At 41.8% G+C, this 25,680-nt stretch overlaps 1 protein-coding gene across 1 annotated transcript; it reads right to left on the bottom strand.

Annotated features, from left to right (window-relative positions):
- Positions 1 to 3,923: 3,923 nt before the first annotated feature.
- Positions 3,924 to 23,267, bottom strand: UBE2N (ubiquitin conjugating enzyme E2 N). The gene is made up of 4 exons (XM_036400770.2): positions 23,168 to 23,267; positions 5,605 to 5,851; positions 5,285 to 5,425; positions 3,924 to 4,608 (listed from the first exon to the last, which is right to left on the bottom strand). The coding sequence occupies exons 1-4, from the start codon at positions 23,195 to 23,197 to the stop codon at positions 4,568 to 4,570; spliced, it is 459 nt and encodes a 152-aa protein (XP_036256663.1). The 5' UTR covers positions 23,198 to 23,267; the 3' UTR covers positions 3,924 to 4,567.
- Positions 23,268 to 25,680: the final 2,413 nt, after the last annotated feature.

The raw sequence follows: 25,680 nt of genomic DNA on the forward strand, positions 1-25,680 counted from the left end.
TACCCTGCTGTTGGCTTACCTGTGGCCTAGTGCCCATTACATCCAGACAAATTTTGTAACAAGGTTCTTGTCCTAAGGGCCTTTTTGCTGTCATTCAACTGCTTCACTCTCCTAAATATTTCCTTTCCTGCTTTCTGGCTGTGACACTAATGCAGCCTGTCTTTGAATAAGGTAGACAAACATCCACAGCAACTGAAGGAAGAAAAAACACCATTAGAATCACCTTATTGTGTCTTGTGAGATTAATCTGCCCTTGATAATTGAGCATGGGACCACAGACATTCTTCCACAAATTTACCAGAACACTGTATTACTCATGAATATCTGATGGGAAAATGACAGCAGGTATTCAGGCTGAGACAAGCACACCCACTACAGCAAGCAACAACTGAACATCACACATGAAATGTTTCAGATTTATAAATGACCTTGCAAGCCTTAGTAGGCAACTTAGGTAGGAAGGTTCAGATTAGGCCTGAACCAAAAATACTCCTTCACTCTAGCTCTGAAGGCAAGAACCCAGCTTACACAAGTATCTGGAACAACCTTGCACAAGTACTCCAGTCAGAGATGATTTTATGTGAAATAATTTGTATTTACCTTCCTACAAAATGAACTAATAAAAATGCTTCTGTTACATGTCACACTTGCATCCATCTCTTACCATGCAGTGTGGTGTGTCCTCTTAGGGCACAATTCCCTTCCCTAACCCAGGGCAGCCAGTGGGTAGTGTTCCCCTGAGTGCTTCACTGGAGCAGCCTTTCCCCAGACATACTCTACTTGCTCACCTAACCCCTTATCTAAGAGCTGGGGGAGTTCATGAAAGCAAACACCACAGATAAGGCAGTCATGCTGCTTGATGCCTCTTTTCTAATGCACTTCAGTGCAACATAATTAAATATTTGCTTTTAAAGTATCCTGCACACTTCCACAGAAAAGGCTGCAACAAACTGTACAAACTCCACCCCAGCAGGCATGTGATTATTAACCTTGTTAATAATGCAACATAGCCATGCTCATAATGCAACACAGTTCAGCAAAGCTCAATACATTTATCAATTTGATTGCACTAGAAACTGTCCAAACTTGCAAGTAAGTAGGAAAGCCTTGTACTAAACCAGACAGATTTGAACAAGCAGGCAAAACCCCAAAAAACAACAAAGGACCCCACACACTCCTAAACAAAACAAAATCAAACAAACAAAAAAGGGGGGAAGCAGGGGAGGGACTCAACACATCCTCTGGGCTGTGTACCAGAGCAGTCTCCTCTGAGGATTTCTAGGACAGAAGTGCTGCTCTTCTCTCTACAATGTGAGGGGAAGCCACAAGCAATTGAAAAGTTGTAAGAGAAGTTAAAGGTTATCTTTCTTATTTTACCTGATGTTAAGAACTCTTCAGAAACTTGTTGAACACTGATGGCAGCCCACTGCAGTTAAATGAAGCTCAGTGCCTAAATAATGAATAATCACTCTTCCTTTTATTTCAGTGTCATATCACATTACAGTCAAGACATGTTATTGACAAAACCTACCAGACATTTTACTTTAACCCTCAAAAAAAACCAAAAAACAAAAAACAAAAAACCCAACCCAAGAAGAAATGTATATAAATAGAGATGTCACAATTTTTGATGTCACTAGTCCATTAAGATGTTCCACAATAGTCTCAATGTGTTAGAAATACAATTACTTGAAAGCTATCAAAGCAATGTTTCACTTGGTTTAGACTAAAGTCAGCTAAGATACAAAACACCTGTTCCATCAGTTCCCAGTAATCATACACTTCATACCCATGACAGAACATGGCTACATGTGAAGAGACCACCACTGAATATTTATGCAAAACCAAAAGTCTTCCTCTTGATCTACAGGAAACTACTGCAAAAGTATTTTGCATGTGTGGTTATAGAGCCCACATGATAACCCAGGCTCAACAGCTGCACAGTTACTACCCAAACACTGACACATAAAATGCAATGTCATCACTCTTGCTCAGGATTTTAGGACATTTGACACATAGCACCAGTAATGGTAGAGGAAACCCATTTATTTTAAAGTTACTGTAAATTGATTCAATAGACACATACTAAAAATGGAGATAAAACTAACATTCCCTAAAAGACAGCTGCATTTGCTTATCAGCTGCAATGGTAGGTGGAAGAGAAATAACTGAGTTTCACATAGCAACTGGGAATATACACCTGTATACACTGAGGAAAAGCTTTTATCTTACTAGCTTCAAAGAACTTAGCCTGTCACACATTCCTTGGCACAAGCTGGAATGAAATTCCCAGCTTGACTTTATACAGGGCTCTTAAAAGAGGTTTAAAAGTAAAATGAGTATTATTTAATATACATTATCTGGGTCTGGATTCATTCTGCCTACGAAGATAAAACTGTTTAAGTGCCAGCTCAGGTCTTGTTTCTCTACTGAAGGGAGGGAAAGCCACTGTCAAAGAGGATGCTTAGGTAGGGTCTGACTGTCCTCTGGGGGTGCCACCAGCCCTTGGACTAGAGACAGAGCTGAGGAAAGCTGCATATGTAGTGTAATATAAAGCATTAAGAGGTAGGTGAAGTGAATCCAGACTCTACAGCACAGCTCACTTATTCTCAGCTGCCTGCTACAGAAGTTACCTATGCTAGTAGCAGATCCAGGACATAGCCCAGCCAGCCCCAAACAGACATTTGTAAGAAGAGAGGGTTAATGGTGCTTACCCACTCTGAAGAACATGCTACAAGCCCTGGACCAACTTTGGCTTACATTCAACACAGAAAGTACTTTTAAAACAGTTTTTTTATGACTCAGTTTGGTGAAAAAGTTGAATTCTGAACCATTCTTCAACTATGTTGGAGAGAACTTTGAGTGACAATAGCAGTTACTAACCACTGAAAGCACTGTCTGTTGGAAAACATAGTTTTAATAGATATTCTTCATCTTACATAAGAGCACAATAAATACACCACATTCTATAGAAATTTCAGATGATACTAGAGGAAGAAGAGGTGAAAGAGGGAGAATACCAACAGACTACACAACCATGCCCCTGGATTGCATGACAAAATGCAACTCCCTTACTGCAACCACTACAAGCTGTCATTAATGCATTTCAGGTTGGCCTTGCCAAGAGCTTTTAAGCTTTTTTGTTGCTTGGTTGGTTGGTTTTGTGAGGGAGAGGGCTTGGGGAAAGGAAGAGAACAGAGATACAAGAAATGAAGGGAAGCAATTAGATGGGTTCCCAGAAGAGATATTGGACTTCTAGACAGGATGCATACACAAAAAACAAGGACGAGAAGGAACTTCTTCATCACTTTCCTCCCCTCCAATAAAGAAGCTTTGTTGCTCTTTAAGCTGACCAGTTGCTCAAGCAAGTAGCTTAACAAGGCTTGTAGAGAAAAACCAGTGGTATGAGTTGCTAGCTGCAAGGGGCTAAGCAGACATCAGTCAATGCATAAGCTGGCTCTAACAGTGGTTCTACACACTGGAATTTCAAGTTAATAGAGGGCAGGAATTAAAGAAGTTAGAAAACCGTGCTGCTATGCAGATACTCATAATTAGTGCTGCTGTTTGCTCTCCACCTCCTACTTCATTCTGGTTATATCCATGAAAACACATATCGACGCGTTGCTAAAATTAAGGTTACAACTGTTCCATCAGAGACTTGTTTCTAAAAGTCACTCCAAATGCAATTTCATATTAAATTGGCCATGTAAGGTCACCCACATAACACAAACTAATAAAAAAGTCAGGAAATAGATGAAGAAAAACAAATAAAAACCCACAAAAAAACCCTTGTGAATTTCCCTTCTTTACTGTTAAATCTGTCAGATTGGTGAAGAAAAATTGTCAATTCTGGACTCAATTTTTTAAATACGATTGTCACAGAGAAATGAAAACACAGCAAAATAAACTATACAAAGGCAAAGTAGAATAACAAAAAATATTTTACTAAAACATAAGATTTACAGGAGATTTTCCAGACAAGCCATACAAAATGGTCACAAGCTTTTTCTTGGAGGGATTTTTCTACACTTGACAGCAGAATCACTATAGTATTAGTGAAGGTGATGGATGTTTAATGTTCCCGTTTTTTGTTCAAACAATGAAGCTTGTCCATCTACAGCGTCTAAGTTAGACTGGGCTAGAGGGTATATTCTAAAATATAACTGGTTAGCTGCTTTTACCAATGCAATTAGCATCACCATAAAAAGGGAGGAGGAGCCCACAAAATTAAAACAAAAAGCCCCGCAGCTAACCCTGCCTACCTTCATTCACAGTGCTTATACTTAAACCATGACGGGAAAAATGATTAAAAGCAGAGATGTGCTGCTGCTTTCAAACAATTTCACAACAATCCAGATGATACTTCTAGCCTCTGCTCATGCGGTACAATAGTGAATTAGGACAAGACACAGATTTGCTAATGTGCATTTAATCACCAAAGGACTGAAGATGTCTGGGCTTTTATTCTGTAATGTTTCTAAGACTGTGTCCATTAAATGCAAACAAAAAAAGGAAGAGGTCTTGGCAGAACAGGAGAAGTGATGCACACTTGATGTTCAAAGCGCATTTAAATATTATTCATGGCATATAGCCTAGTCCATGCTCTGGCTGTAAAGAAAAAGAAACACATTTAAGAAAAGATCCAATTTTCAGGCTTGATTAAAGTAATTTTAAATTCATATTCTTAAAGATCTCTTTTACAGCACTGCTGCAAGCACACAAAATGTATCAGTTCTGAGATTTTTAAGTGCAATTTTGAATTCCAGCAGCTGTCAACTTTTATATATTATAGAAGCAGTCTGACAGTAGTGGATTCAAAAGTGAAGAGGCATAACATAGCAACTCTTGCATTCCACTATAGCCTGCAGAGATGCAATATCAGAGATGTACTTTCCAGAACCTGTTAATCCATTCCTTAAGCCATAGAGGACAAGCAGTAGAATGCGCCTTCATTTTACCAGAACCCCAAATTAGACAGACTACCAAATTAGGACCATTAGACAGAATAGCACATTAGGACCATCAAAATCCAAGATCAAACAGATCAAGAGAGCTTCTTCTTCTATCAGGCCTCGCAGACTTAAAAATAGACCACTGCAGGCACATTCAGGGCACCTGGACTATGACTGTATGCAGTAATGCTTTGTTTCTTCTTTATGTCTGTAAGTTGCAGACATAAAACTAGAGGTCAGGCTTTACACACCATTCCTAAACCTAGAGAAAAAAAATCTAGAGAGTAAGCCATTCCTAAACTAGAGAAAAAAAAAGTTAGATGATACATCACCTGTTTCTATGGCTTGGGCTTCATTGGTCTTCCATTGCTCAGCTACATCATTTGCTAGTGGATCATCTGGATTGGGAGCACTTAACAAAGCCTGGATTGATAGCAGAACTGTACGAATCTGCAAAGCTGGGGACCATTTATCTGAAGAAACATTTATAGCACTATGAAACACCATATTCACCACAGTCTACAGAAATAGCAAGTTTTTCCAGATTAAACAAGAAGCAAGATATCCTTTAAACACAAGAAAACTCTTTTAGGTAACTTACAAACATCTGTATTTAATATGGTAAGAAGAAAGAAAACATAGTAGCACTTACCTTTCAAAATATCTAAACATATTCTTCCCAGCTTGTCTACATTAGGATGGTAAATTTTGGTCATGAAACGTACTTTAGGAGCTGCCATTGGATATTCTTCTGGAAGGAATAGTTCAAGTTTAAATGTCCCACCCTCAAAGGGGGAATCCTGTGGACCTGCAATGACCACATGAAAATAGCGTGCGTTGCTTTCATCTGGCTCTGCTTTTATCCCAGGGACTGGCTCTGCCAGCAAGCGCTGGGTTTCCTACAAGAAAAGGAGACAATGAAACAAATAAAACCCATTTAAAATAAACACAGAAACCATAAGACCTGTACAAACCATTTCAAAAGCAACAAGCACTCATTTAGCTTATATTCACAGAAACTGTGTTACATTCCTCAAAGTCAAAGAACATCTGCAGAAAGGAGGTGAGGCAGGGGTAAACTGGTACCCATCTCCTCTCAGATCCTCACCTGTTGTGTGTTTCTGTAACACCCAGTAATAGATAACTCAGCTGCCTCCATTTTCTTAACTTTTGATTGAACTATTGCCAAGCAGCTGTGTTTTTCTCAATATACTTAAAAGCACTTTAAAGAATACCACAATTAAAACACCAAAAGCATTTCCCGTTCTACCTTAAATAAAAACTCCCATAAGTGAAAAGCCAAAGGGATTAATCACCCACAGAAAGTGTTCAAGGCTTACTCTTAACAAGAGTGGACTGGTTTATTAAGCTGAACATTTGTACCGGAATCAGATCCAACTTTGAAGAATTTCAAGTGCTACTCTTCTGCAACACTAAAGGTGTATTTTAAGGATGTTTTATATATTTAGACATATAGATGCATAAATAGCTTTGGTGTGAGCACATTCAGCCTGCATGTAACCATGTTTCAAGTCACCCTAACAGACAGTAGAAGACAGTCAAGATGTTCTGTAAACAGCAAAATAAGGGCAGGCCAGTCTCCTACAGGGACCTGGTTTCTTTGTTGCTCCATTCTTCTGCCAATCCTACCTCAGGCACCAAGCTGTGACCACAGCTAAGAGCTGCCCACCCTGCTAATGCACTGAGCAGACAGACCAAGGCAGGTACATCTTCCTTTCCTCTGCTGCCTGTCTTCACAAGTCTTATGGGCACCATTCTAGCTCTTATAAAAAAAAGACACCAAGGCCAAAATGAGCAAAAGGACACTAGGCAGGGACAAAAAACTCCTGCTAAAGCCTCATTTCCTCACACAATTTTAGTCCCATTTCCTCTTTCCTTCTAAGAGTGCTTTTACTGTGTACACTTAATTTTTTCACCACCTTTCTGTGTTGGCTTTCACAAAGAAAAATCATCCTGTTTCTACTGACAGAAGATGACAACTTGTAGGTGTAACATTATTTTACTATTTCAATTTTATAGCATATTTATTCCACATGTCTACAACAGCACTTCCAAGGATGGGGCATGCACAATTTCTCTGCACATCCTGTTCTACTACCTCACCATCCCCACAGTAAAGAATTTCTTCTTAACATCATATCTAAACCCACTCTCAGTTTGGAGCCATTTCTCTTGTCCTGTCAGTATGCACACCCTCATAGTCAGCCTCTCTCCAATACAGTAAGTCTCTATACAAGCACAAAGCACACAGATTACCTCTACCTAGCTAAATAATTCTTCAAACCTAGCTGCACTGCTGCATTACTCTTGCAGAAATAAGTGTACACAGCATTTAAGTGATACGGCTGTCCTGATGCAGGTAAATAACATCTTATTTTACAAAAACTGATCAATACATAAAGAAGTAAAGTCATAGTAATTAATTCCAAAATCCAATTACTCATCTCTGAATTGTCATGGTCCTACAAATTATAATATAAAATGTATTACTATGTATATTTGCAAACCTAAAACTAAATATAACTGGTGTGCTTCCTTGTTGCAACTACATATTGTCTACTTATCTGCATAGACATTAGACGCCACTTACACACCTCACTGGAAGGCCATCCAAGCCTCTTAGAGCTGTCTACATTTACTTCTGTGAGTATATTTATATTATAAACATAACTTTATAACTTACTCATTTGTATTCTGCTGGCTATTTACTTGTACACTAATTGTGTAGAAAAGCAGTCATAACAAATTCTGATAGTTTACATTCAATGGTATGAAAAGTCAGTAAGAAACTACAGATAACCCCTGAAATGCATAAACCATTCTCAGTTTGTTTCAGCAAGCTGTCAGTATGAGTGCTGCCTCAGGTAAATGGAACAGTTTGGGTTTCTGCCTATGAAAGACCATATACTGTTGGACAGCTCTGGCAGAGGAAAGTGTCTTATGCTAAATATAAACTAATGTGAGCCAACTGAAAACTTAAAAATGAGGAACTTATGGGAAAGACCAATTTTTAAACTTTTTTTCACAGCTGGACTTTGCCGGAGATGTGCTTGTAAGGAAACCGTGGCTTTGGTTCTGATGGGCACACTCAAAGACCATTTTTTAATATTAAGGATAACACATTTTAATAGCTGGGCTGATCTCAGCAGTCCCTAGCTCCCCCTCAGTCACCCCAGTCCCCAGATCCCCCATCCCTAGTTATGCCAGGATGCTGACTGTAACTACACTGGGGAGCCAATCCTGGCTTAAAATAGCCCAGAATCAGCAGCTCTCTGGCAGCAGCATCAGCACTTCTACCTGCCAGCAGATCTGAGGGAGCAGTGCCTGGCTGCAAGCTGCACCTTCTGCCGCTAAAAACCATTTGTCAGTAAACAACAGGAGAGCCCACAGATGACAAAAACAATTCTTTCAATGCAGGCACCCCATAATACCTAAGGGGTTGTACCACTGTGAGCATGTCACCCTGCTCAGAAAGCCCTTCATGCCTCCACATTCTGTGACTGTGGTCACCTTGCTATAAACACCCCAGCAAAAGGGGTTGCCAAAGAGTGTTTGTGCTGCATACAGCCACTCGAGTACTGAGCCTACTCTGAGCCCACAGGGCCCCTTGGGGAACATTAATCTTAGATGAAAACTCCAAAGAGGCACACCTTGCTTCCTGCACTGCACACAGAGCTCCATCACTATCTGTGCCATTGAAGCTGTTTCCAAACAGAAACGAGGATGAACACCTGTGAGGGAACTGGCTGACACTCATCTTTCATACCTGCCAGGCTCCACTGCAGCAGAGAGCAAGCACCAGGCTAAACTTCTCCAAAACACTCAAAATGAAAGGCCATGATCCCATGAACACACATCGCTGCCTTTGTGCAAAAGCTTCAGAAAACACTTTTTGTGCAAGAGCTTCAGAAAACACTTTTGTGCACAAGCTCCAGAAAACAGCTTTTTAGAGCTGTATAACACAGATAAGCTTGTTAGACTGCAATGAACACAGCAAAAATGCTGTTTATTGAGAGAATGTGCAATGTTTGTACCTAAATACATCAGTATTCTGACAATAAATAATTTGTCCTGCAATTATGGAGACATTAAGAATAATATCTTAAATATATTTGGGGGGACACCATGGAAAAGGAACAGAAAGGGGGAAATTAATCAAAAAGTTACAGTGTAAGGTCTAAGCACATAAAATGCTTAAATATACAACTAGGCCCAATTCTAAAGTGGTTATGGGGACTTGATTTCCACATTTTAGGGTAAGATGGACAGTTGCAGACAGGCTGATACTAAAATAAATTTGATTTGCCATGAAACTTGCAAAAATAAGTCATATTTGAGAAAAAATTGGGAGTATACAGGCAATGTTATGCACCTGGTCACAGTATATAAACAGGTCAGGAAGCTGACCTGTTTATAGATTTTAATTCTTTTAAGTGTACATTACCAATTAAAAACCCAAAACAAACAAACAAAAATAAACAAAACAAAAAGAAACACAAAAAAAAGCCACTGCAAAAAATAACCACCTACCACCCTGTACATCACCCACGAGAAAATGATGAGATGTGGACAAAACAAGGAAATGTTGAACTACACATTGATCTTATTCTCTAATTCCCAGGGGATGGCTACCCAATGAAAATAAGTCTCCCAAACACATTTAAATAAATAAATAAATGTTTAATTTCTTTTAATTAAACTTTTAATTTACCTCCTTTATTAACTCATCAGGATGATTGAACACATGCAATACTTGACTTCCTGTGGTTTTTTAGGCAGACTTACTTTTCTTACACTTTTTTAACTGAGGAAGTGAGTTTTATGCAGTCTGTTACTTCCTCTTTTTCCCCCAAACCTGCCTTTAGACCCTTTGTCCAATTTCAACTGTTCTGTATGTTTTGTAAGCTGTCAATGGCTAAGGATAACCAAGCTCAGTGCTACTGGAGAGGAAGACATGAACAGCTCCAGCACTACCACTGCTGTTTGGCCAATTTATTCCAACCAAGTATAACCTTTGCCCAGCAAAAATCTCTGACAATAAGGATAAAAGAGCTGAAACACACAAATACAAACATGCTAAAAAGGACAAATAATAAATTCAGAGAAAACTGGGTTTTGCAGTTCTGCTGCTCACAATAAATGTTTTTACAACAAAACAGTTAATTTTGTCTCCAACAAGAATACAAACTCCCATTAAGTTCCAGAATTGTATTATGTAGTGGTTTTTATTAGCTCTTCTCTGGCATACTGAAGTTTCACAGAAGATATTTCAGCACATATTTTGAAAGCTCTAGAGCCTTCAGTGAAGTTTCCCATGCTGTCATAGGCAATTATCTGTCATACTCTGCAATGTTTTTAGATTGAGATTTCTTCTCACTCCTGTATTTACTCCACTTTTTCCAATTCCAAGCAATGAAACAGTTTCTATTGACTAAAATAAATTAATAAACCCGAAAAGATACATGCCAGTCCATACTTGAAAAAAAAACACATCTGACAACCACAACTGGTTATACCTCCCCACTTTTTATGCCTTCCCTTTTTTATTTTTAATTAAGTGGTTAGAAAACACAGAAGTGTTGAAGGTGTTTTGACAAGCAAAAGCAAAGCTTTCCTTATTAACACAGGTGGCCTGAAGCAGAGTGACAGATGATACTGATGGGACAGATGGTGTAGCTGACATTCTGCACAGACATTCTTCTATGAAGACATTAAATTGAAAACTAATTATACCTGAGGGGGAAGAAACCCTCAACCTGTTTTTACAGTAACATGTGAGGATAGGAAGCCTCAGGAAGAGAGAGCATTTGATCTTTAGAAGAGACCAGCAGAGCAGGAGGCAGGGGTGAGGTTGCCAAGACTAAGAGAAGCCACACAATGAGGAGAGATGGATCTTCAGGAGAGTAGGTTTCATTCATTCTTTGAGCTATTGCTTGGTTATTCTGCTTTCAGTCAAACGGAGAAAAATGTTATTGAAAAGCAGACATAACCACCAGGATTCTCCTTGTTCATACACACAGAGTAAAACAGAGCACTTCTTTAAGGAAGTAAAGGCAACAGCCTAGAAGATGCTTCCATACAGACATACAGGAAAATCAACTGCTAATGAACATGGAGGTATGAGCAAGCATACAAAGGAGGAATCCATTACAAATATATTATTTCAATCACTTTCAGCCTTGCAGAAGTGTTTACAAAAGCCTCCAGCTGTCAAGGCCTTAGTCAAAACAACTAAAAAGATTTCTGTGTGCTGCCCTTTTGAAAAACAAAAAGCTACTTCAGAAGTCTTGCTAGCTATCAACAGACTAAGGCAGGACCAAACAAATAACTACAAATAGATAGTGTCAAAATACAAAAGCAGCAAATACCAGAATCAGAAGACTCACCTATGCAAGTACTTGCAAAAAAACCCCAAAGGTTATTTCTTACCTACCAGAGTCACTGCAGCTGAACTGTAAAGCTTCTCTGTCTGACAGAGACCACTACAGTAATAAAGGAAGAGATTTTGGCAAGGAATTAGACAATTTTACAAGCTTCTTCATTGCTTTTTAGAAAGGAGAACTATTTTTTGCTTGGAAAAATAGTGCAATTCTGTTCCCTGAGCTACAGCAATAGTTAACCGCCACAAATTTTACATTGCCTGCCAAGCAACGTGGCTAAAACAGTTAGGAACAAATCAATATTGAGCACCCATAAAATATGTGACCTTTAAAGCTACTGTGTGAATGCCACTAGAATTTAAGAGAAGCTTGCCTGGGAAGTCAGCACAAACTAGCTCAGAGAAGAAATCCAAGCTCCATATCTCTAGACAAATGTGCTTTGCTTAGTAATTCAGCTACCTGCATTTCATTTCCCTGATACTCCAGTTTTCTTATTTCACACTCAATATTACTGCTATGCAGATTACTTTAATAAATAAAACATGCTGCTTATTAGTCCACTAATACTGTGGTCTCAGTGAGTGTTACAATTGAAGGAACACACTATTTTACAGAATGGTCTTCTGGTCCACATTATCCTTTAATATCAGCTGTGAAATCACCTAGTGAGCTTTGTAAAATCCATTAGAACAAAGGTAGCTTAGAGAAATCATACCACCTTACAGGGTCTGAATATTTTAAGGTGATAAATGATCAGCCACTCTAGAAAGGAAAGAAAAAACCAAATTTGTGGCGCTTTTCCAGTTCAGCCTATTATGCACTTTTAGTTTTGGCTGTATAGCTATCTCTTGACTTCATTGTCTAACATAGCAAGGGCCCAATCTGAAAGAAAAGGGGAAAAGTCATTCAAGAGAGAAGAGTCCCTGATGCAGTGCACCAGATGTTCCACACAAACAGCTGTGCCAATAAAAAGCAGGGGGCTAACACATGCTCTCAGAAGGATGGGAGATTCCTTTTGCTGAAAGGGCTGGTTTAAAGAGCTGGGACTGCAGTGTAGCCACAGCAGGATACCAGTGTAACAGATTACTATTCTGTAACAACCTAAAAAGGAAAAGCAGAGCCTTCCCTCCTCATTCCAAAGGAAGAAGCTTAACTACCAACTAGGCTAATTTCAGTAACAGATGGTAAACTACTAAATTAAAAGTCTTCATCCATCTATAAAAGTCTTAAACACCAAAGACTCTGCATATCTATAACAGTTATCTAAGAACCTTTAATAACACTAAGACTACAGAAAAGCATCTTTATGGCTAGAAACTTTATGCTAGTACCTTAAAAAGAAATAATATCATTCAGAGGCTGACATATCTGTGATAAAATTATTCTGAAACTTCAAAACACAAAACATTACTAAAGGTCTCTTACATAAAGAGAAAACACTGCAGGTCTTAAAGCTATTAAATATCTGAAATGGCACAATACCACACCATTATAAAAAATCTCAGGGGAATGATTCTTTCCTCATATTTTCAGTAACACATTTACTAGCTCAATTCTCTAAGCAGTAGTCAAGCAATTTTCCTTACGTATCACATTCCTACAACTTTGTCAGGCCAAGGCAAGGTACAAGTCCTCTCTAATCTATGTCAGACACTGAGAAAGTGTAGGCAGAATCTACCCTTACTTGTAGGTTCAACTGACTCTACCTTTATTCTGAACAGATCAGGGAATACAGATGATGGATGTGAACTTAATCTACAACAGGAATTACAGTTTGAGTGTTTATTGCTGCCACCTTGCCAGAAACTACCATTCTGCAAATCTACTGAGAAAGCACAGCCTGACAGCATTCTCAATGCAACTCAGGAAAAGTGAGCTAGGTCTTCTTAAGTAGATCTTTAATCTGAAAAATGCTGATTAACATAAACACTCTGCTGCCATCCAGCAGAGGACAGGAGCTTCCAATAGAAACCATGGAACAGCTGGCACTGGCTGTGGATAAAAGTACCTCCCACCAGTACAAATTAAAAAAATCTGCACATCCCTTGACAAGTTTCTTCCACAGGTGCTACAGGAGAAGGTCTCCAAACAGCCAGTTACCAAACTTTTTGGTAACCCTGACCATTTACAAAAGGAACAATAGGATGCAATGCAACGCTGTAGGAATAGTCCCAAAATGGCGAAAAAGAAGCATTACCAACATTTTTTTTTATTTGGTATGATCTAATTCAACTGCATTACCAACTGAGGACCTGTACAGGCTCTATGTGTCAAGTTGCTGGCAGGAGAGGGGCTCCAAGGGTGACCTCTGTGAGGAGAGGCCAGGAGCTGTACCTCACCAGACACAGCCAGCTCCAAAAACATGCCAAAGGACATGGGTGAATCCATCAGCCAAGCTGGTGCACACCTGGGAAAACGTACTTAAGAAAGGACAGAAAACAGCACCACACAGAGAGAACAGCAAGGGGTAAAAAAACAAAAAAAAAAAATTGTGCACAAAACTAATGTAGACAAGAAGGTCAGAGAAGGACAGTAAGGACAAGCTCCAGGCACAGGTGCAGAGATTCCCTGTAGCCCATGAAGGATCACAGTGGAGCACACACCCACATTGTATCCCATGGAGTGGACCATTCCAGAGCAGGAAAAGTGTGGAGAGGAAGGAACAGCAGAGAGGAGCTGCTGTGGACTAACCATAAACCCCCATTCTCCACTCCCTTGCATCCATCAGGGACAGGCAAGTTGGGGAGCAAGGAGTAAAGGACTGAAGTTGAGTACTGGAAAAGGGTGGCAAAGCTGCTGTTTTAATTTTGTCTTTGTTTCTCACCATCCAATTCTATCTTACCTGGAAGCAAATTAATTAATTAATGTCTCCCAAGTGGAACCTGTTTTGCCATGATGATTATCAGTAAATGATCTCTTTTTGTCTTGACACATGAGCTTTTCCTTCTTATTTTTTCCTCCTGCCTGGTGGAGGTGGGGAGAGAGTGTGGCTGGGTGAGCACCTGGCCAAGGTTAGCCCACCTCACCATAAACCACACAGTACTTTTTAATCTGTGTTTGAGATGTTGCATCCAGAACCACTTTTAGAGAGAATGAAGTAGACAGTTTCAGACTCCACAGATGATAGTGAAAATTAAGAATTTTTGAGAAAGAGATGACAGACTTAAAATTAAAACCACTAGCTCCATTTCCTGCTACAGTTGAAATAATAACACTTATTACTTGCAGGATATCACACATAACAATTTATGTGGGAGAAAATGTGATGAGGAAAAAGAGAGATCTTTCAGTTTAACTGATTGCTCATCAGTTATTTCAGTATTTGCTTCCTAAGGGAGATCAGACATTTGCTGCCAAATCCTCCAGGAAGATTTCTAAAACAGATGAAAAGACACTACCAATAGCAAAAATCAAAGAGTTGTTTGGTTTTTTTTAATTACACCTAAGTTCCACTAATTTTTAGTCATTGAGAGTGGAAGTCCTTTGTTTCATTCTTCACTGGCAGTTGAGTTTACAATTAAGTCAAATTGCTTTTCTACCCACCATTTCAGCATGGTTCTCAGTCCTTCTTGATTAACTTCACTCACATCTGTAACTACCTCCACCATTTCCTTTCCTCACAAAATGCAAGTCTGCCCAAATGGGAAGCTTTAACTTCTCAGCAGCAGTGCTAATTTGAACAGTCATCCTTCCACATACTCCCCTCATCAGCCCAAATGTTTGCAAAGTCAAATAACAGATGAGAGCACAGAACTGATTTGGTTTAAGAAATAACCTTTACTGAATAGTTCTGAGCCAAATCAGTTCCTCAGCCTAAGTTCACCTCAGTGGCACAAAAATTTTTGTGCCAGCACAGTCCAAGCTGAATCTGTTCATACAGTAAGGCTGTTCAACCTGAATCAGAATCACAGAAGAGCCTGGGTTGGAAAGGACCTTAAAGACCACCTAGTCCAATTCTCTTGCCGTGGGCGCAGGGACACCTCCCACTAGGTCAGGTTGCTCAGAGCCCCATCCAACCTGGCCTTAAACACTTCCAGGGATGGAACATCCACAGCTTCACTGACCAACTTGTTCCAGAGCCTCACCACCCTCACAGTAAAGAATTTCTTCCTTACATCTAATCTAAAGCTGCCCTCTTTCAGTTTGAATCCACTCCCCTTGTCCTATCCCTATATGCCCTTGTGAAAGTCCTTCTCCAGCTCTTTTGTAGGCCTGCTTTGGGTACTGGGAGGCTGCTACAAGAATGAGCCAGATTGATCACTTCACAAACTTCTGGTTAAGCAACTTCACTAAGTGGTAACTTCTTCACTTTGTGCAGCTCTCTGCAAAAAACAGAAGTACAATAACCAACTGCAGCATCTTAACTGAGAATACACACTCAGAGTAGAGTTATTATAAGAGAATACATTTCTTTCACACTTTCATTCTGACCACAGGTAACCCTTGCCAGTTACCAGTGTCATTACCTTCCAACTACATCCAATAGTCCAGATTCATTTTGGGGTATGAAATAGAGACTTAAGGCTTTAGTTAAAGCACTATGTTGGCACAGTGACAAGTTATAATTACTTGCCAAATGACAATTCTTTCCTGTTTGACTGTGATAAAGGGGAAGATCACACTGATCTCCTTCACTGAGGAGTGATAAATTGCACACAAAAAGGTAAAAAAGCATGCATATTTTTGCTTTGATTTTTGAGGGGGAGGCAATAAGAAAAAGTGAAATTTATCAGTCAAAACTGTCTTTTACATATAGGGGTAAAGCTGCCTCAGAAAACTACAAAGATTTAATTCAAAACTTAGTATCACATTACATCATATTTTGGCACAAATTCTTCCAGGGTCTATCAATTCATTAGCTACAACAATGCAAAGAACTGGCTGTAACCAGCATTACTGAAAACATATTGGTTACCTAAGCAGATGTCATATTGTCAGAGAGATTTAAGAATGTTTACATTAAAATTACATAACTGTAAAACAATTTCATTGAAGAAAATCTTCTGAAAATAATATTACCTTTCAGGACAAGGTAAAAAAGAATTAGCAGCAAAACCCATTAAACCGTAAAGCAAGGGACAAACATCATAAATAGAAGGCTACACTTTGGTTCACAAAAGCCAGCCTCCACATGAATTCTCTTCCCTGCCATATAATCCCCCAGAGTCAGCATTCCACATGCCCCCACTTCCTGGGCTCATTACTGACTACTGTCTCTTGTACATTAATGCTTCTACCACCCTGTAGATTCCCAGGCTCCATCACTAGCTCCAACTGTATCCAACACCACCTCCCAAAAAAAAGGACAAGGAAACATGTTCAAAGTGTCAACATGTCAAAGGCATCAGCTATAAAAAAAAAAAATAAAACAGTGGTACAGCAGATTCAGAAAACATTATCTAGTATTCGACATACAGACAGTTGTCCAAAAAATTGACACTACAGCTCTGCTAAGCAAGCACTGTGAATGAACTCTGGATTGCTCACAATCCTCTCACACACTTCTGGCTCTCTAAATCCCATCACCACACAATTTTAACCACTGCAAAACCACTTGCAATGAGATGAACACAAATGTATTCCAAGTAACAGTGCCTTCCCAGAAGAAAAAGAGGAAAAAAAAACCCAGAATGTATCCACTCTCGGAAGAAGACCTTGTAGCCAAGCAGTAACATGAAGAGGGGCATTTTAAGGTCAGCAGCACCTCCCCCGAGAATGACCTCATTCTCGAGTTTTCCACAGCAGATTACGGGATTTTGGAACTGCGAATCTGAGATCCTATGCAAATTCCTAAAGGATTATCTATGTGATAGCACAGATAGAGCTTTTCATGGTGCATCTCCAGCTATTGTAAAGTAAGGCATAACTGAATTCACTAAGCTAAGAGTGTAAACCACTCCTGCAGTTATCCTGATGGAGCACATTTGCACTGGAGGCCTGCACTCATATACGGTGCAGAGTCAACAATCAAAGTGTGGTTAATGCACACAGTAACTCATACTGAGCTTCTGCCCAAATGCTGTCTATACTGGGTGTGCATGGCAAGGGCCTGGTAGTGGGGCAGGCCCACTGAGGAGCTTCTGTGAGAAGCTGCCAGAAGCTTCTTCCCCCATGCCCAACAGAGCCAGTGGCAGCCAGCTTCAAGACAGACCCACCCCTGGCCAAGGCTGAGCCCATCAACAATGGTGGTAGCACCTCTGAGGTAATATATTTAAGAAAGGGAAAAAAACCCACAACCTGGGCAGCAGGACAAAGAAAAGAGATTATGTGAGAACAACAACTCTGCAGACACCAAGGTCAGTGCAGAGAGGGAGGAGGTGCTCCAGGTATGGGGGCAGAGACTCCCCTGCAGCCCATGGATGACCCTGTACTGGAGCACGTGCCCATAGGAGACTGTGACCCCGTGGGAAGCCTACAGCGGAGCAAGCATCTGGCAGGTCATGGTGAGAGAGAAGCCCATGCTGGAGCAGGTTTGCTGGCACAATGTGGAACCCATGTGAACTTGTGACCCACACTGAAGCATTCTGTTCCTGAAGGACTGCACCCTGTGGACAGGACCCGCAGTGGAGGAGTTCACAAAGACTGTAGCCTGTGGGAAGGACTCATGTTGGAGAAGTTCATGGAGGGACTCCATGCTGGAGCAGGCAGAGTACAGAGAGTTCTGCCCCTAAGGAGGCTGGAGTAACAGTGAAAAATGTGTGATGCATTCAACACAGCCCCCACTTCCCACTCCCCTGCACTGCTGAGGGGTAGGAGAGAGGAAAATCAGGAATGAAGTTGAGCCCAGGAAGAAGGGTGAGGTGCAGGGGAAGCTGTTTTAAGATTTAGGTTTCATTTCTCATTAACCTAATAGGTTTTGATAGGTAATAAATGATATTAATTTCCCCAACTCAAGTCTGTTCTGCCCATGACTGCAATGGGTGAATGATCCCTCCCTGTGATTCTCCTGACCCAGGCACCTTTGGTTGTACTTTCTCTCCCCTGCTCAGATGAGGGGAGGGATAGAGCGGTGTCCAGCCAGGGTCAATCCACCACACCATCTATGCAAAATTTGCAACTTGCTTCTCACTATTAATTCACCAGTCATAAGCAACTAAAAAAATGTGATTTTGTTTTGTACTATTACACAAAACAAATTTTGATGATACTCTGAAAGCCATCTAAACATAACAGACATATACAGTATAAACAACTGCATGCAAAGCAATAAAAATCCATTGGTTTACTATAGGTTTGTGTCTCAAAGTTGCTCAAATATTATACAAGATGGTCCAAACAGGATTATTGCCTCTATCTGGGTTATTTGTTGGAGTTTTCCTCAGTTTTTATTTCTACGGGGTCTACTGAAAGCTTCTTTAAGGAAGAGGTTGTGAAAAGTTACCAGTGTCCTCTGAAAGATCTGTTATTAAGACACCACATTTTCTTTTTAGACTAGACCTAACTGGAAGGTTTTCTTATCCTCTGGGCCTGAGCCTTCTTCTCAGCTTCCCTGCCCTACCTGCAGAAAGCTTTTGTTCTGCCAAGCTTCAGGCTCCCAATACCTGCCTGTATGCTCCTACCACTATCCCAGCCAGCCCAGACCATATCACCTGGCAAGAAGACTCAGCTGAGGGCTGCAAAACAGCACATGTACTATCTTTCTGCACCTGGGGGGGAGGGGGAAACAGGAGCAGGGAGAAAATGGTTTTAAGAAGAGTACAAAAACACCTCCAAAAATTCCCAAAATTTTCACCTTTCTATCAAATTTTAAGTTATCCACAAGATTCAAATGGCATACAAGATGCATTCTCTGATAAATGTCAAGGAACAGCATTCTTCAGAAGTAATGTTTTCTGAACCTAACCACCATCCAAAGAAATACAAAACACCGCAAAAAGGTATTAGGTTTACCTCAAGTCTTTGTTATTTAATTTTTTTTTATTCAGGAAATAAAAAAGTGGTCAGACATATCACAGAAACCAAAAGGTAGCAGTGACTTAAATTTTCATGTGGAGACACAAGTCCATGCCTCAAAAATCCAAAGCTTTCAAGAAAAAGTAAGAAACTTCAAGTTGGCTGCCAGTAACACTTTTAAAGAACTTCTAGAAAGTTCCAGTTGCAGACTAAATGCCTGATTTATACAGGAGAAAAACCTCAAATATATAAGGCTGATTATACTGGCCTCTACTATAGAATGCTCTAAGAGCCTAGCATCACACACACCAAGAGAATCTCCATAAAAGCTCCCAGAAATTTTACATTTTGAAGCAGCATTTTGTAGCTAGCAATCCAAATGTTCTCAGAGTTTCAAAAAATACAGCAAGCAGGAGTTCACTGCAGATAATGGAAATAGCTTCACACAGTAAATAGCAAGGAATGCATATCTCAGACAATACCACAGTATCATGCAGGGGAGAAAATCAAAGCCTCTGTAATTTAACACTGATAAATTCATTAGAAAAAAAAAAAATCTGAAGTAGCCTCAGCTACTGCTTCAGATGGTTACTTCATGATAGGAGCAGCTGCAGTGATTGTAACAGAAGCACTAATAACAACTGGCTACAGTCAACTTAGAGACCTGTGCATCAAATCATGAATGACGAGATCACTGCAGCAATAAAAACAGCAGAGAAAAAAGCCCTTTAAAAGATGATATGGGACAATATTATCCATTCCATTCACATACTCTGACTGCACTTGACACAGCAATGAGGTGGATTGAATGTCAGCCAAGAAAAAAATTCAGATGCAATTCAATTCCTTACTCAACTGGAGGTACGTGACTTTGCAACATGGGAAAGAATCAATGTAATAAGTGCTTGAAAGTAAAAGTCACTGGGCTTATTTATTGTCTGTCGCAAAGGCTCACCTTTTAATACTGGAAATAGTCACTTTTTGGAAAGAAGTTTACAGCACATAAACCATGCATCTGTGACATGTGCCAATAACACATTTTAATTTTATCTTACATTAATAGGTTTTTTTTGGTCAAGATGATTCTCATAGGACCCTTGGTGTTGAACTACTGAAGAAAACAAAAATACCTCTTCTCTATTCACAAGACACAAGGTTTTCCAATTCTGATTACCTCTTTAAAGATTCAAAACTACATCAATGTCTTCAACTCACCATTTGTAACATGCTAACAGTCATAATTCTAAAGCAAGTCATCTTTTAAACTTACAGACACTTTTTGTTAAAGTCCATTTCTAAGTAATCTGAGGACAGCAAATTGGGAATAATTCTGTATCTTCTGCAACAACTGCTTTACAACACCCCTACTGTCACCTTTTCATTGACTTTGAAGAAAGTATTGGAAACATAAACAGAGCTCTTGCCACTGCAAGGAAAGCTCCTGCTCTCCTCCTGGGCTGGATGACAGCCTGCGCATAGCAAAGGCGCAGGCTGAGGAGCACAGGGCTGCAAGTCAACCTGAGCCCAGCCATCTGCCAGCAGTCGCTCAAGACAGGGAATGCCAACTGCATTTGGAGCGCCAGCCAGGCTCAGGACTTCATTACAGTCCAAATACACTCTCCTAGCCCCAAGCAGCCATCCATGGTCTCTCCTGGATGACAACACAAAGGGGGCATGTAGCAAAAAGGGAGAAAGATCTTTTCCTAAAAGTATCTGCGCCATTTCATTATCATTAAATTTACTACTGCACATAGCATGAAGATTTAATTTTCTTTACTGAAGTGATTTTACCGTTACTCAGCTATTTCTTATCTCTCTCTTCCATTTCTTTTCCTGATCTTTCAATTTCTCACTAGCAACTGAGTTCACTCCCTCCCCTCCCTCTAAGGCATCCAGAATAGGAAATTCAACACTAAAGTCAAAATTGGCATGACAAGTCTCACTGAAGACTCCTGAAGACTTTAGCAGGCATATTTCTGGGACGGCACCTCTGCAGCTGTGATATTTCAAGATATGACTTTGCACATTTCTGAGGCTGTAGTAACTAGTCAGACTCAAGCCCTAGATCATAGGGCACATGTGGCAACCTAAGGCACGCACAGCACAGGAGCTGAAGAGCTGATCATCTAACACAACCAAGCCAAGATTTAATAACTCTAGGCTGGCTGCAGACAACTTCCAGTGCACACATGGAAATACCCAACCCATCATTTGTCTAAGGGGGATCCTTCATAGAAAATCTGGAGTTTCAAGGGCTCTTTTTAGCCCTCCATCTTTCTTCTCCAAGAGGAAAAGAAACAGTCCCACATCACCACACATCTTTGAAGTGAGTTCTGTAAATTGTGCCAGCATTTTTTTCTAGAAAAGCATGAAGAAAACAAAAGTACCAAGAACAAATTTACGCACCAACATAAGTAGGTGCACTTCTTGATTGTATTCTGGGGAGGTGTCAAGAGCAATGAAAATTTAACGCAGACATCAGCCTCATGACTGAGCTCTTACTGCAACCCTGTGATAAACACCAGTTCCACTGTATTATGAATCACTGCTCCCTATCACACCTGAAATACATTCAGATTAGCAGGCTGTGCACTCAGACAGCTGGCTAGGTGTCAAAATCTGTAAGACTGGCCTTCTTTAATTTTACTACTTACAATTCTGAGCACTAATTGTAGTTTAGCTCTGTTTCACAGAAGATAAATGCTACTTCTGCCTTATTTTACCTCATCATCTCTATCATCTACTTGATAACTTGACTTCTTAGAGAAATATTATTTTTTTTTTATCCACTATTTAACTCTTTATAAATCCATTTATTTACAGTGGTTACCAACCGAGAGGGCTTCACAGTGTTAAAAACTAACATCCATTCACTGTAACAAGTTATGAGGATGCTGTCATTTCCTGTGAGGGCTAACGAACCTTAGTGGAATCGTTTAATAACTTTTGAAAAGAGAATGATCACCCATTCGAGGGCTTCATTTCGCAACATTACAAATTGAGTAGGAGACAGCAGCACAGCAGGAGCACCCACGTGAGCTACAGGAGCGAGCTATGTTTTCATAGCTTGCAAGACAGCTACCTCTATCTCCAGTAAGTGACCCCAACTTACTTATGTCTTAAGCTGGAACTGAACTCGGAGGATCTGCTGAAAGTACCCCAAACTTAAGAACCCTTGCAAAGCTGGGCAAATCAAAGTCGAAACATTATACCGACCGGCCAGCACGGCACGTTAATGGGTAAGGGCCGACAGCTCCGAGCAAACGTAGCAGTAACCAGGCTGTCCCAGCGTGTACCACCGGGGCCGATGTCCCTGTGGCCCAGGCTTACTGCTGGCCGTGGCTTGTCCCTCACCGCACACTAGGAAGCCGCGCAGGGCGCCACCGCCGCCCTCCCCCGGCCCAAGCACGCCGAGAGCTGCGCCGGGAAGCCGGGGCCTGGCGGAAGCTCCCGGTGAGGAGCCGCAGGGCGGGCAGAATGGAGGAGAGTATGCCCGGTGTCTTTCGAGCTCCGGACCCCGGAGGGTGCGCAGATGCCAGCGCTCGGCAGCACCGGGGGCCGAGGGGCGCCGCCGCCGCCCGGGCGATCCCCGCAAAGGGCGCGGGCCCGCGCCCGCCAGGAGGGCCCGGCCGCTCCCGCCGCCCGCGCACGCCGACACAGCGGGCGGAGGCCCCCGCGGCGGCGGCAGCGGGAAGCGGCGGGGGCGCGGGCGGGACGGCAGCGAGGCGCCCCTCGCCCGGCAGGGGCGGGAGGAGGCCGGGGAGGCGGCCCTGCCCTAGCGCGGCCCTGCTCCCGGGCACCGGAAGCGGCGGCCGGCGCGGCGCAGCGCTGCCTCGGGCGCGGGAGCCCGGCCCGGCGCGCCCGGCGCTCCCGGCGGGGCATGGCGGAGCGGCGCGCGGCGGGCCGGGCGCGCGGCCGTACCTTGATGATCCTGCGGGGCAGCCCGGCCATCTTGTCTCGTCGGTGCAGGCTCGGGGCGCGCCTCCGCTCAGGGCGCGCGCACGGCCGGAAAGACCCGCGCCGCGCTTCCTGCGGCACCGCCCTGCGCGCGTGACGCCGGGAAATGTAGGATAAAGGGATCGGCGCGCGGGGTCAGCGCCCTGCACGGCACAATGGAGCCAGCGTCAGGGCGCTGTGTGGTGTGTGCGCTGTCAGCGCCAAACAGTCTGCCCGGCCCTGACTGTTAGCTTCCGTGAGAGTCTCTAAACCTGCCTCAAAGATAGCTTAGAACATCAGCACCTAAAAGATAAGGAGTTCCTGATAAAGTCTAGCAAAGGACCACAAAGGCGATGAGGGGTCTGGCACATCTAAGAAGGAAAGACTGAGGGAGCTGGGCCTGTTCAGTCTAGCGAGGAAAAGGCTGAGAAGGGATCTCATCAATACATAAAAATATTTCAAGGGTGGGTTTCAAGAGAATAGAGCCCAGACTTTTCAGTGGTGCCCAGCAACTGGACAAAGAGCAATGGCCATAAAATAAAACACAAGAAGTTCCATCTCAACATGAGGAAGAACTTCTTGAGGTAGAGGGTGGCAGAGCACTGGAACAGGCTGCCCGGGGAGGTTCTGGAGTCTCCTCTCTGGAGACATTGAAAATCCACCTGGACATGTTCCTGTGTCACCTGCTCCTAGTGACCCTGCCTTGGCAAGGAGAGTTGGAAATAGGATCTTCCAGCCCTAACAATTCTGTGATCTTTGTCTCAATAACACCTGGGTAGTGAACCTCCTTCTTTTTCAGTAGAAAGAGGAATGTCGTAGAGATTGGAGTATAACTACTGCATGAGCGTACTAGGACATCACTACAGCTTCATAGTAATAGTAACATCAAAGAATGTGCATCATTATTTAGGGGAAATAAAAGCACAGAAAATTGAACTAATTTCCCATAGGTTACTAAGCAGGCCAGCAGCACAGCCAGGAATAGAACCCTATGTGCATATGATTCCCTGTCAAGTGTTTTCTTCCAGATTAAAACAGGACATAATTTCTTTGTACTCTGGTAGAAAGTAAAGTTCTCTGGCAATGGCAAATCTAGGAGTAAGACTCCATGACTCCAACCCTTATTTAGATATCAAAGCATCTTCACTGGGCCATACTCTCAAGACAAAAGTAATTGGAAAATTTTGTATTTTCTTACAGTGCATGCTAAATTGCTTCTCTTTCTTTGTTTCTGCCTTCACCCCCATTTTTTTTTTCTCTTTTACACTTCTCACAGAAGATTGTTCATTCAAGGACTGGCATACATGGAAGAAAACACAGGCCAAAAGTTTCTTGAAAGTCTGTGAGACGCAACAACAGAGTGAAGCACAGTTGGCTCAAATAAATGCTCATCAGTGTTGAATTCAGTGGTCCCTTTCAAGAGTCATAGACCAGGAACCTTGCATCAGTCAGAAGCTGCAGCAAGTCAATCTGGCTTGTTATGTTTTGACATCTTTTGTTGCACAACAAGTGGTCTGTCACATCCTGGGAGTTTTCATTATACCTTTCCTTCTGGCTTCTTTTATGAAAGGGCTTTTGAAGTCCACTTGATCAGGAGATGGCAGTAAACAAAAACATTGATTTCTCTTGTTATATCTACAAAGATTTAGATTGTTCCCCTAAGCCATTTTAGCTCCCAGAAGGACTGCTGCAGAGATCCCTGAGTACCCATATTGGGCTGAAAAAGCCATCCAAACTGGCTACTCCAGAATACCAACTGTAGACTGTCACCTGTAGTCCCCATTCAAATGGGCATTCATTCCTATAGCCCAACTCCAGCAAGGCCTGCCTCCACAGTGGTTATTGAGTGTGTAGTTTCATGTCAAGGGAACACCACTTTTTATTTGCATTGCTGCTAAAAAGGACTGCTGCCCTCATCCTATGCCACACAGTGCTGTTCCCTCAGCTCACACCATGATCTCACCCTAGATGAGCTGATCAAAAGCACAAATGGTTCCTCAGCTGTGTGAACCACAGGCAGCCATACAGCTGTACAGGTGAGGCATAAAAAAGGACAAGAACTCATGCCTGAGGGTGTGAGAAAGGGACACTCTGTAGTTCCCTGCATTAGGGGTAGTGTGAAACCACATACTTGAGGTTATGTTAAACCAAACAGCTGAGTCAATCTCTTAAAAAGAGGGTTTCTTTCTTCCCTTCCCATCTCACTCCTACCTTCCTTCCTTACACATGGCATTTTCCCCACTGTTCATTCTGCTGAGCTGATGCAGTACACTAACTTGGCAGAAAAACAGTCATTAAGTCTAGGCTGGACTGGTGAATTGGTTTGTCTTACAGTGGGGTCTGGCAAGCCCCAGACAACAAAAGGTAGTGGGAGTGAAATTGTACCTGTAGTATCCCTGAGTAATTAACTCAGCTTTGGATGCCCTCAGCCTTTTGGAGAAGCTGCAGGCAGCAGTGAGGTCCTGCTCCCTTTCCCTGCCCTGTACTCCTGATCCACT

Source organism: Molothrus ater, chromosome 5 (assembly GCF_012460135.2).
Source record: "Molothrus ater isolate BHLD 08-10-18 breed brown headed cowbird chromosome 5, BPBGC_Mater_1.1, whole genome shotgun sequence".
Taxonomy (NCBI): Eukaryota; Metazoa; Chordata; class Aves; order Passeriformes; family Icteridae; genus Molothrus; species Molothrus ater.

Coding starts and splice junctions, on each gene's coding strand:
- UBE2N (XM_036400770.2), bottom strand. CDS start 23,197: ATGGCCGGGCTGCCCCGCAGGATCATCAAG. Junction 5,852..23,167: donor TGCCCCGCAGGATCATCAAG/GTACGGCCGCGC, acceptor CTTTTCTTGTAG/GAAACCCAGCGCTTGCTGGC. Junction 4,609..5,284: donor AGCCCAAGCCATAGAAACAG/GTGATGTATCAT, acceptor TTTTCTTTACAG/CCAGAGCATGGACTAGGCTA.